Source organism: Hypanus sabinus, chromosome 7, assembly GCF_030144855.1.
Source record: "Hypanus sabinus isolate sHypSab1 chromosome 7, sHypSab1.hap1, whole genome shotgun sequence".
Taxonomy (NCBI): domain Eukaryota; kingdom Metazoa; phylum Chordata; class Chondrichthyes; order Myliobatiformes; family Dasyatidae; genus Hypanus; species Hypanus sabinus.
The window spans coordinates 61,880,878-61,893,702 of NC_082712.1; the positions used below are offsets into that span (position 1 = coordinate 61,880,878).

General features: G+C 44.9%; 1 protein-coding gene across 1 annotated transcript in view; it reads right to left on the reverse strand.

The window, feature by feature from the left end:
- svep1 (sushi, von Willebrand factor type A, EGF and pentraxin domain containing 1) overlaps positions 1-12,825 on the reverse strand; it is a 259,210-nt gene that overhangs the window by 13,566 nt on the left and 232,819 nt on the right. The window contains exons 43-44 of the mRNA XM_059974816.1: positions 11,530-11,706; positions 4,155-4,328 (exon numbers count right to left, since the gene is read on the reverse strand). Coding sequence (XP_059830799.1) covers positions 4,155-4,328; positions 11,530-11,706 — 351 coding nt within the window. The remainder of the gene's footprint in view (positions 1-4,154; positions 4,329-11,529; positions 11,707-12,825) is intronic.

The window sequence follows — 12,825 nt, forward strand, 5'->3', positions numbered from 1 at the left end:
GCCAGAAAAGGCTCCCTTTGCCTCCTGCCTATCAGCCAATGCTCTATCCAGGTTAGTATCTTTCCTGTAATACCTTGGCACTTAACTTGTTAAGCAGCTTCATCAGTGGCACTTTGTCACATACTTTCTGAAAACCCAAGTACACAACATCCACTGATTCTTTGTCTATCCTGCTTGTTATTTCTTCAAAGAATTCCAACAGATTTGTCAGGCAAGATCTTCCCCTAAGGAAACCATGCTGAGTATGGCCTATTTTGTCATGTGCCTCCAAATACGCTGAGACCTCATCCTTAGCAATGGACTCCAGCATCTTCCCAACCTTTGAGGTCAGACCAATTGGCCTACAATTTCCTTTCTTTTATCTCTTTCCCTTCCCGAAGAGTGGAATGACATTTGCAATTTTCCAGGACAGCATGGATCTTAATGTTTTTCTTTTTTTTTGGTGACATAGATCAGAGACTAACACACAGGATAGGGCCTTTGCCCTGCAGTGTTGTGCCAAACTAATTAACTTATCAATCATGACCCTACTAAGGAGCACCAGGCCGTTGTCTCCCACACTGTCACCAACCTTATCAGCTCTGGGGATCTCCCATCCACTGCCACCAACCTCATAGTTCCCACACCCCGCACTTCCCTTTTCTACCTCCTACTCAAGATCCACAAACCTGTCTGTCCAGATAGACCCATTGTCTCAGCTTGCTCCTGCCCCATCAACTCATTTCCTGACACTGTTTTATCCCACCCTTGTTCAATCCCTTCCCACCTGTGTTCATGGCACTTCTCATGCTCTGGATTTTTTTGGTGATTTCAAGTTCCCTAGCCTCCACCGCCTTATTTTCACCATGGATGTCCAGTCCCTAAAACCTCCATCCCCCACCAGGAAGGTCTCAAAAGCTCTCTGCTTCTTTTTGGATTCCATACCTAACCAATTCCCCTCTATCACCACTCTCCTCCATCTAGCGGAATTAGTCCTTACCCTCAATAATTTCTCCTTTGGCTCCTTCCACTTCCTTCAAACTAAAGGTGTAGCCATGGGCACCAGTATGGGTCCCAGTTATGCCTGCCTTTTTGATGGCTTTGTGGAACAGTCCATGTTCCAAGCCTATATGGGTATTCATCCCATTCTTTTCCTTCGCTACATTGACGACTGCATTGGTGCTGCCTCCTGCACCCATGCTGAGCTCGTTGACTTCATTAACTTTGCCTCCAACTTTCACCCTGCCCTCAAATTTACCTGGTCCATTTCTGACACCTCCCTTCCCTTTCTTGATTTTTCTGTCTCTATCTCTGGAGATGGCTTATCTACTGATATCTACCATAAGCCTACAGACTCTCACAGCTACCTGGACTATTCCTCTTCCCATCCTGTCTCTTGCAAAAATGCCATCCCCTTCTCGCAATTCCTCTGTCTCCACTGCATCTGCTCTCAGGATGAGGCTTTTCATTCCAGGACGAAGGAGATGTCTTCCTTTTTTAAAGAAAGGGGCTTCCCTTCCTCCACCATCAACTCTGCTCTCAAACGCACCTCTCCCATTTCCCGCACATCTGCCCTCACCCCATCTTCCTGCCACCCCACTTGGGATAGGGTTCCCCTTGTCCTCACCTACCACCCCACCAGCCTCCAGGTCCAACGTATAATTCTCCGTAACTTCCGCCACCTCCAATGGGATCCCACCACCAAGCACATCTTTCCCTTCCTCCCCCTTCAGCTTTTCGCAGGGTTCGCTCCCTACATGACTCCCTTGTCCACTCATCCCCCCCCATCCCTTCCCACCGATCTCTCTCCTGGCACTTGTAAATGGAACAAGTGCTACAACTGCCCTTACACTTTCTCCCTCACCACCATTCAGGGCCCCAGACAGTCCTTCCAGGTGAGGTGACACTTAACCTGTGAGTCGGCTGGTGTGGTATACTGTGTCTGGTGCTCCCGGTGCGGCCTTTTATATATTGGTGAGACCTGACGCAGACCGGGAGACTGTTTCGCTGAACACCAATGTCTGTCCACCAGAGAAAGCGGGATCTCCCAGTGGTCACACATTTTAATTTTGCATCCCATTCCCATTCTGATATGTCTATCCATGGCCTCCTCTACTGTCAAGATGAATCCAAACTCAGGTTGGAGGAACAACACCATATATTTCGGCTGGGTAGCATCCAACCTGATGGCAAGAACATTGATTTCTCTAACTTCTCTTAATGCTCCCTCCCCTTCTTACCCCATCCCTTATTTATTATTCTTTTCCCCCTTTTTTCCTTTTCTCTCTCTGTCCCTCTCACAATCACTCCTTGCCTGCTCTCCATCTCCCTCTGGTGCTCCCCACCCCCTTTCTTTCTCCCGAGGCCTCCCGTCCCATGATCCTCTTCCTTCTCCAGCTCTGTATCCCTTTTGCCAATGAACTTTCCAGCTCTTAGCTTCGTCCCTCCCCCTCCTGTCGTCTCCTATCATTTCAGATCTCCCCCTCCCCTTCCACTTTTAAACCTCTTACTATCTCCTCTTTTATTTAGTCCTGACGAAGGGTCTTGACCTGAAACATTGACTGTACTTCTTCCTATAGATGCTATCTGGCCTGCTGCATTTTACCGGCATTTTGTGTGTGTTGCTTGAATTTCCAGCATCTGTGGATTTTCTCATGTTTGCGTAATTAACTTAATCCCTCTTCCCCCATATGTTGACAGTATCCCTCCCTTCTCTGCTAATTTGTGTTCCTATGTGAGTCCTTTGATGCTCCTAAACTATCTGCCTCTAGCACCACCTAGCAGTACATTCCAACCCACTCTGCGTGGAAAACTTGCTGCGTGTATCTCCTTCACACTTTCCTCCTCTCACCTTAAAAACAATACTAGACATTTTGTCCCAGGGATAAATATACTGTCAGTCTATCTGTGCCTTGCATTATCTTATGAACTTCTTTCAAAGTTCCCTTCAACTTCCACGATTCTAGAAGAAACAGCTCCAGCTTCTCCAACTTCTCCTCTTAACACATGCACTCAAAACCAGGCAGCATCTAGGAAAACCTCCTCTGCACCCTCATAGCCTTCCAATAATGTGTCGAGCAGAATTAAATACAACACTCTAAGTGTGGTCAGGTCAGAGTTTTATAAGGTTGTAACATAACTTGTCTCTTGAACACAATGTCTCAGCTAACGAAAGCAAACATGCCATACACTTTCCTTACTGTGAGATCAACCTGTGTGGCCACTTTTAGGGAACCATGTATCTGGACCTCAAGGTTCCTCCATTCATCACTGCTGTTAAGGGTCCTCCCATTAATTACATGCTCTCAACTTATATTGGATCTTCCCAAATGCAGCACCTCACAATTGTTGCCAGTTTTGGTTTTAGTACTAATTTTAATATATGCACATCAAAAGTTGGTGTGATGTAAGTCCAAAGGAGGGAGAGAGGGGAAGAGAGAGAGAGGGAAAGGGGAGGGGAGAGAGAGGGTGAGGGAGGGGGAAGAGAGGGAGGGGGAAAGAGGGAGATGGGGGAGGGGTGAGAGAGAGGAGGGAGGGTGAGAAAGGGATGGAGGGAGAGGGGAGGGGGAAGAGAGAAAGTGGGAGAGAGGAGAGTGAGGGAGAGGGGAGGGGGGAAGAGAGAAAGTGGGAGAGAGGAGAGTGAGGGAGAGGGGAGGGGAGAGAGAGGAGGGATGGGGAAGAGAAAGAGAGGGGAAGGGAGGGGCAGGGAAGGGGAGAGGGAGGGGGAAAGAGAGAGAGGGAGGGAGAGAGGGGAGAAAGGGAAAGAGAGAGGGTGGGAGAGAAGGGAGAGACGACGAGAGGGAAGGGAGAGAGGGGAAGGGAGAAAATGGGAGAGAGGAGAGTGAGGGAGGGGGAGAAGGGAAGAAAGGAAGGAAAGAGGAGGGATGGGGGAAGAGAAAGGGGGAAGGGAGGGGGAAAGAGAGAGGGAGAGGGGGAGAAAGAGAGAGGGGAAGAGAGAGAGTGTGGGAGAGAAGGGAGAGACGAGAGGGAAGGGAGAGAGGGGAAGAGAGAAAGTGGGAGAGAGGGCAGGAGATAGAGGGGGAGAGAGAGGGTGGGGGATAGGGGGAATGACAGAGGAAGACAGAGAGGGAGAGGAAGAGAGAAAAGAAGAAAGGAGTGTAAGAGTTAAATTATGGATTGTAACCACTAAGCACCATGTAGTAAGCATTCAGCACCTTGGCAAATGGGTGGAGGGCTCCACGTTCCGTTCTGCAAGCAGCTACTTGTTCTGTGTCCAATAAGCATGTGTCCACTGTAACACGAGTATGTTGCTATGTCTCCCACATGGTTATGAAGTACTCCTTGAACAAACCCATTTGGAATTTGAGCTGGGTCACCACAGGATATCTCTAGTTTGTTTTAAAGAAAAAAATAGTAATTATATGTATATGTTGCAGAAAAGAAATACTGGTTTTTCTACTGCGACTCCCAGAAACTCAGGACATTCAAAATTCTTTTGAGCAATTAAGTGCTTCTTAAAATGGCGTTACAGCTTCCAGATCTACAGCCTGAAGCTTAATGTGGCAGTGGGATTGATCAGCAGGAAGGAAACCATACATAACTGATGATTATCAGTTTCCTCCTGCCCATGTTTAATTGTATCCTGCTTTGTTTACCTTATGACTATTCTTATCACATTGACTACACTTCAAATGCAACACATTTCTGAAAGACTTTGTCAAGATGCTGTGAAAGGTTGTTTATAAAGGCACGTCTTGATGTTTGTAGTTAACTTCCCATTAGATCATTAGAATTGTGAATGACAAAATGGTGCAAACTGTTGATGTTGCAATCCCAAAATTTAAAATAGGAATAGTTGAAATACTCAGCAGGTCATGCCCTATTGGTGGAAAGAAAAATCATGGAAAAGACTTTGTATTTCCCATGAAACACAGAGTCAACCTTTATCAGGTGGCATGAAAATGGTATCTGATACCATCACAAATTCTACAGGTGTGGCAAGTGAAAAGCATAGGTGAGGGAGGAGGCTTAGGTGATCCAATAGGAATGCAGCTGAACAGAGCCAAAGGCGTTCTAAACAAAGCAACACAATGATCAATGTCGAAGCAATTCACTAGAATTATTTCAACAAAACTACAAAGCGAGGAACACATTGAGCATTTTACACACTGCTGATGAATATATTTGTCAAGTTACTGCCTTCGATTAATAGATGTGAATCTTCGTGAATGAAGATTCAGTGTGCTAAACTCTGTGTGCATTTGTAGGCCTAACTAATGCATGGGATGAAATTGAGCTGGTAGGCCAGCAGAAATCCACCCTTCACATCCTCTCCTTCCATGCGGAACAAGGATGGGTTTTCCAGATCCTCACCTACTTCGCTCAGCCTCTGCCTAAAAGGCCATCTCTTCACAGGGGTGGCAGTGCTAACTCCTGAGGCCCTGATAATGTTGTTGGTGAGTTTAAAATTGATGTAGAGGGTGGAGAAAAAAATGCATTCCTTGAGAAGGGAGGCTTGCTGAGTTTGGGGAAATGGAGGCCCCTTTGTGTTTAGGTCATTGACTGAGTGAGGCCCTCTTGCTCATACAATGCATGCATCCATGTCATGCGCTGGGAATCACTAAACAGCCTACAGAGCATCAGCATAGTCCAAATGCAGGATTTTTGGGTTATGATGTAAGCTTCCTGTTTCACCAATGCTGGGATGCAGGGTGGTAGTTTAAAGGGACCAAAGGGCACAACAAGGTGAACATCTGGAGAATAACTTTGAAAAAGGAGGGGTAGTGGTTAGCTGGCAACCTTGTCCACTAAAAGTGCCAATCAGTATTGGGGAGAGGCCATGCTGGAATCAAAAGGAATGGTGTTATGTGTTGAAATGTGAGTATTATTAAAAGTAAGTTAATATTAATCGGGAAGTTGTTGGTAACAAGACGCTGGTTCTGGGGCTGGCGGGGTTTTACTCCCGGTGTGCATTGTATGTGGTTCCACTAGCCGTGCCGTACGAGGTACCTGGAAGCCTCTGTATTGTAAATATCATTTGCCGTCCCAGATAAAGATGTTCTTTTGGCCATTAAATTGTCGAGTGGTCCTTTTGTAAAGTAGAAGTTACCACATATTTTTGGAGGTGAACTGGTTTTGCGGATGTGTCAGCGTGTTTCGAACAGGAGCTGTGAGCGAACAAGGATCCTTGCATTCGGATGGCTACGTTCGGGACTATCGGTGAATTTGTGGAGGGAACTGAGAACTGGCTGGAGTTTGAGGAAAGGTTTCTGTGCTAATGGAATTACTGAGGAGGCTACGAAGCGCTCTACTCTCCTGAGTGTGCGTGGGGCAAGGACATACAAGCTGATGCAGAACTTCGCTGCACCGCAGAAACTGGAAGAAATTCCATACGATGAACTGGTCAAGCTCGTGGGGAACCACCACAATCCGAAGGCTTCGGTGATAGTCCAGCGGTTCAAGTTTCACAGCCATGTAGGGAAGCCAGGTCAGTCTGTGGGCGATTTTGTGGCTGAGCTTCGGCAGCTGTCGGAGCATTGCAATTTCAGAGCCGTGTTGGATGACATGCTCCGTGATAGATTAGTCTGAAGCATTAATAATGACGCCGTACAACGCCGCTTGTTGGGGGAAACCCCACTGTTGACTTTCAAGAAAGCCCTAGAGATTGCCCAAGGCATGGAATTGGCTGCTGATAATGCCAAGGATATACAGAAAGGACATGGGGGGGGGGGGGTCGCAGTCGGCAGCAGTGCTCCAAGTCAGGAGGGAGACTGGTAGACAGGAAAAGCAGGTGGAATGTTTTCAGTGTGGAGGAACACACTATGCAAAAGTTTGTAAATTCAAAGATACTGTCTGCCATGCTTGTAGCAAGAGGGGACATTTAGTTAAAACGTGTAGGAGCATAAAGGGTCAGGTTAAGCCTGGGCAGGGGAAAACTCAACAGACTCAGGCAGCCTCACACCGCCTAGGAGAAGCAGACGGAGAGGCAGCGTGTGTCTACAACATGCTTGGGGTGGAAACGGATGAGGGACCATCTGAACCATATTGCCACAGTCACTGTCAAGGGAAAGGACATTAAGTTCGAGATTGATTCAGGGGCTACTGCATGAGTCATTAGTGAAGAGACCTACAGGAGGACATGGGGATCCAACCTGCCTCCCATCAGACCATCTAAGCTCCAACTCAGGACCTATATGGGGCAACCCAAACCTCATTTAGGGGTGTTACACGTGGATATTTCGGCCAGGGGCCAGAAGGCTGAAGCCAGGCTGGTGATAGCTAAGGGCAGTGGGCCCAGTCTTGTAGGCTGCAATTGGCTTTGCAAAATCCGGCTCAACTGGCATGAAATTAAGTATGCATGCATGACAGAGGACATTCTGCAGCGGTACAGTGACATTTTCAGGGACGAACTGGGCACACTGAAGGGCGTGACAGTGAAACTCCATGTTGACCCTGAAGCCACACCACGTTTTTTTAAGCCCAGGTCGGTGCCCTATGCCATGAAAGGCAAAGTCAAGGAGGAGCTGGAACGTTTACAGGGGCTGGGCATCACTGAGCCCGTCCAGTTTTCAAGGTGGGCAGCTCCCTTTGTTTCAGTTTTGAAGGCAGACAAAACGCTTGTTGCAGTATATGATTTAACTTCCTTAATATAGTGTTAAAGGGTTGAACAGGATGGAATTCATGAAATATGTCCACATAACGTGGCTCTTTATCTGGGACGGCAAATGATATTTACAATACAGAGGCTTCCAGGTACCTCGTGCGGCCTGAGTGGAGGAACTATATACAATGCATACTGGGAGTAAAACCCTGCTGACCCAGGATCCTGCCTCTTGTTACCAACAGCTTCCCGATTAGTATTAACTTACTTTTAATAATACTCACATTACAACACTTCTCCCCCTTTAAAATCCAACATTCCCCAAATATAGAAGAACTGGGAAATAAAAACAGTGGTATCATTAGCAACAGGTTACCAATACAAAAACACCTAAAAAACATGGCAAATTCAGCATTCAATCTAGCAACAAAAGAAACTATCCAATCAAAGATTCAGTCTGTCAGAAGGTCTGTGAGGGCGCTGTGATCTACACACTACCCCCCCCCCCCCCCCGGTGACCCAGCAGACACCACTGGTGAGGATGTTTTGGGTGTTGGGGACATGAGAGGGGTCTGTGTGTCCGCGTCAGAATGTCCATCCTCTTCGGTGGACTCTGCCCCCTCTGCCAGTGTCTCTCCCTCTGGCAAAGTCACTGGTGGACATGCTTTCCTGGTATTCATTAAGGAGTCAGTGCTCCTTACACGTTTTGGACTACTGAGCTTCTTTGAGATTGGTGGCAAGCTATTCTCAGCACTATTGGGATAAACTGTGTCTGCAGGTTTGCCACCCAGCTTGGAATGCACTGAAGACCCAATTGCAGCCCATTCCATGCACTCGCCACTTTCTCTCTGTAAAAAACTTATCCCTGACATCTCCTCTGTAACTACTTCCAAGCACTTTAAAACTGTGCCCTCTTGTGTTAGCCATTTCAGTCTTGGGAAAAAGCCTCTGAAAAATCCACACGAATTTGTTGATGTTGGTTCCTTTGTCAATAAAACAAAGCTCACAGATTTGTTGTACCTTTAGCCACTGGAAACATTTTCTCCTTAACTATCCATCCACTTGACAGTTTTAAACTTTACTCTAGTCTATGGTGAATAAAACCAACTTCTCAATGCAACCAAGGCTTTCCCTTCCTTCCTCTGAAGCTCCTTGTCCCATTGTCATGTGTTTGTGGTTCTTTGTTCTGTTGGATAGAGGGCAGTTAGCACTAGACTGGAAACACATGGCTTAGTTGCCGTGGTTTCTATAAATATGTATAAAAGATTTATTGTATTGCTTTATATTTGATATATATGATTGGTCTCATTAAACATCATGGGATGCACAGAATAAATTCTTCTGGGGGGCACTCATCCACAACTGAGGGATTGTCAATAAAGATAAATTGAAGAATGAAGACAGAAGACACTATGTATTGTTTGGTAACCTCAATTTCATAGAACTTTCCTGAAGAATGTTTTCCCATGGCATTATATAACAGAAGAGCTAATGAGTTAAGATAAAATGCTTGTTAAAAGAGGTAAACCTTAAAGAGCTTGTTCAAGGAGAAGAGGAAGTGGAAGAGATGCATGATGGGAATTAGAGAGCTGCACTCATAATGGAGTGGTTAAAAATGGCCTAAATGGGGGAGTATGGATATATATTTCAGATGTTTTTGCTTTAGGAGATGAAAGAGAAAGGGAATAATAAGATCCTGGGAAGACTTGAAAACAAAAGAAAGTGTCAGTATTGCGGCAATTCAAACTAGAGGATATCATAATGGAGGATGTAAAAGAGACAGTGAAAGGACATTGTTAGAGTGCTTTTTGGGGTTAGCACACATGGCAAATAACTTCAGCAACTGATTTCAGCCATGAGTCTTCAGATTTGACTATAAATCTAAAATGCAGCTCTGAACAATGGGCTCCTAAGACTGTGAACCAAGTTAATTGGAAGACACCACAGTTAATTAGAAGACCAGACAATGCTGGTTTTCCAATGGAGTACCTGGTAAGGCTCTGAAAACCTGTGCCAATCAACTAGCGGAAGTATTCAAGAACATTTTCAACTTCTCACTGCTACAAACAGAAGTTCGCACTTTCTTCAAAAAGGCAACAACTATACCATTGCCTAAGAAGAATAATGTGAGCTGCCTTAATGACTATCGCCCATTAGCACTCACATCGAGAGGTTGGTTATGACTAGACTGAATTCCTGCCTCAGCAAGGACCTGAACCCATTGCAATTTGCCTATCACCACAATAGGTCAACAGCAGATGCAATCTCAATGGCTCTTCACATGGCAAAACAAACACCTACGTCAGGATGCTGTTCATCGACTATTGATCAGCATTAAATACCATCATTCCCACAATCCTGATTCAGAAGTTGCAGAACCTGGACCTCTGTGCCTCCCTCTGCAATTGGATCTTCAACTTCCTAACCAGAAGACCACAATCTGTGTGGATTGGTGATGACATATCCTCCTCGCTGACTATCAACACTGGCGCATCTTAGGGGTGTGTGCTTAGCCCACTGCTCTACTCTCTGTATACACATGACTGTGTGACTAGGCATAGCTCAAATACCATCTACAAATTTTCTGGCAATACAACCAATTTTGGTAGAATCTCAGGTGATGATGAGAGGGTGTACAGGATTGAGATATGCCAACTAGTGGAGTGATGTCATAGCAACAACCTGGCACTCGATGTCAGTAAGACAAAAGAGCTGATTGTGGACTTAGGAAGGGTAAGATGAAGGAACACACACCAATCCTGATAGAGGGGTCAGAAGTGGAGAGAGTCAGCAGCTTCAGGTTCCTGGGTGTCAAGATCTCTGAGGATCTAAGTTGGTCCCAACATATCGATGTAGTCATAAAGGAGGCAAGACAGTGGCTATACTGTACTTCATTAGGAGTTTGAAGAGATTTGGCATGTTGACAAATACACTCAAAAACTTCTATAGTTGTACCGTGGAGAGCATTCTGACAAGCTGCATCATTGTCTGGTATGAAGGGGCTACTGCACAGGACTGTAAGAAGCTGCAGAAGGTTGTAAGTCTAATCAGCTCCATCTTGGGTACTAGCCTACAAAGCACCCAGGACATCTTCAGGGAGTGGTGTCTCAGAAAGCCAGCATCCATTATCAAGGACTTCCAGCACCCAGGGCATGCCCTTTTCTCACTGTTACAATCAGGTGGGAGGTACAGAAGCCTGAAGGCACGCACTCAGCGATTCAGAAACAGCTTCTTCCCCTCTGCCATCCGATTCCTAAACGGACATTGAAGCTTTGGACACTACCTCACTTTTTTTAATATATGGTATTTCTGTTTTTGCACATTTAAAAAAATCTATTCAATATATGTAATAGATTTACTCATTTATTTATTATTATGTTTTATTTATCATTATCATTTTTTCCTCTCTGCTAGATTATGTATTGCATTTAAATGCTGCTGCTAAGTTAATACATTTAATGTCACATGCCGGTGAAAATAAACCTGATTCTGATGATTAAAGTTTTTATTTCGGTGTCTGTCATGTGGGTGCAAAGGGGGAGATGTGGGATGGTGTGTTGTTCAAAGGAAGCATTATAAATAGGAATTGTCCTTTGATCTTTAGCACATGAAATGTCATGTAGTGTTGGGTCGGGGAGAGCTTTGGCTCTGAAAGATTCTCAGTATGACGCCTGCCACATCTCATTTTGTTCAATAAAGAGACCAATTCATGTCTACAAGTACTTCTTTCTGGTTACTTTGTTCACATGACAATAGACATAACTTTGCTACACAGTGAGGTGATCTGATCACAAATGCACTGCTTGAATGTGCAGCAGAAACATATTTAACAATTATGTTTAAAGCGCGCTGTTTAGTGGTTAAATGGCTAAATATTGCAGAGGCACGATGAAAGACCAGGGAACAAGTAGATTATCAGACACTTGCATTATACAATCCATCACAGAATGTTTTTAGTTAGCCAAATAACATTGTATTTCCCTACTTACTCTCACAAGTGGCAGTGATTGGACTCCATGTCAGGTCAGGACCACACATTATGCTTGAGTTCCCAAGAAGCCGAAAACCTTTCTGGCAGTGAAGAGACACTTTCTGGTTTACGTGGAAAACTGTGTCTGAAAGGATGATACCTTCAGGAATGTTGGGAGGGGCCGTGCATTGTTTTGCTGTTAAAAAGGAGCAGATTTAAATCATTTTATATCTTTATAGAATGCTTCTTTACGGTCAGGATACAAAATAAATAAAGACATTCTATTATATGTTTCAGCTGAAAATATTCTAGTTGAATAAGCAGCTCTTCTGTGAAATCTATAAATAGTCTAAAAACAAGTTGGCAAGATGCTGCGTCCTCTAGCAGGAAGACAGTTCAGAATTAATAGCCGCAATCTCAGGGTATTTCACAAAGAACAGAGAAATTTCTCTACTTGGAGGGTTATGAATCATTGTAACCCACTTCCCTACAGGTCTTTGGGCATTGACTATTGAACACATCCAAGCCTGAAAGCAAAATGTAGTAGGTGCTGAAAATGTGAAAGAAATGAAAATGGTGGAAGTATTAATGAATATAGGTAATATCTGTGGAGACAGAAAAAGAGGTTGGTGATCTTTCCTCAGTACAAAGACTGGTAGATTCTTTGGCACAAAGGTTTTCAAGGTATGGTGAGGTAAAGCTTGCCCACCTTATTAGATCTTATAAAATTTTATTTATTGAGATACAACGCGAAATAGGTCCTTACAGCTCTCCGAGCCACACTGCCCAATAATCTCCTGGTTTAATCCTAGCCTAATGTCAGTTTAGTTTACAAAGACCAATTAACATACTTACCTGTACGTCTTTGGACTGTGGGAGGAAACCAGAGCACCCAGAGGAAACCCACATGGTCACGGGAGAATCAACTTACAATCAACTGCAGGAATTGAATCCGGGTCACCTGTACTGTAACCCTTTGTGCTAACACTACGCTACCATGCCACAAAGATGATGGAGTAGCTTTGAAGAAGGCATTTTCCCTTCTACTGCTGTTGCTTAATATGGTCTCTGACTAAATTAATACTGCCAGGAATTCCAGAGAAGCTATCCTCCCTTAGTTAACAACACCCAGTCTGTCAGTCATTCCCTCTTGGTCATGATGTCAACAGGACTGTAAGTTAGTTGGGGGTCCCTCCATGCCAGGAACAGGATTTGGTACCAGTTGGACAAGATACTGGGATCCCTAAGGCCGAGGACGGCAAAGTTTGTGAGCTTTCCAATGGACCAGTAGGCTTATCTGAAAATAGGTGCCCCA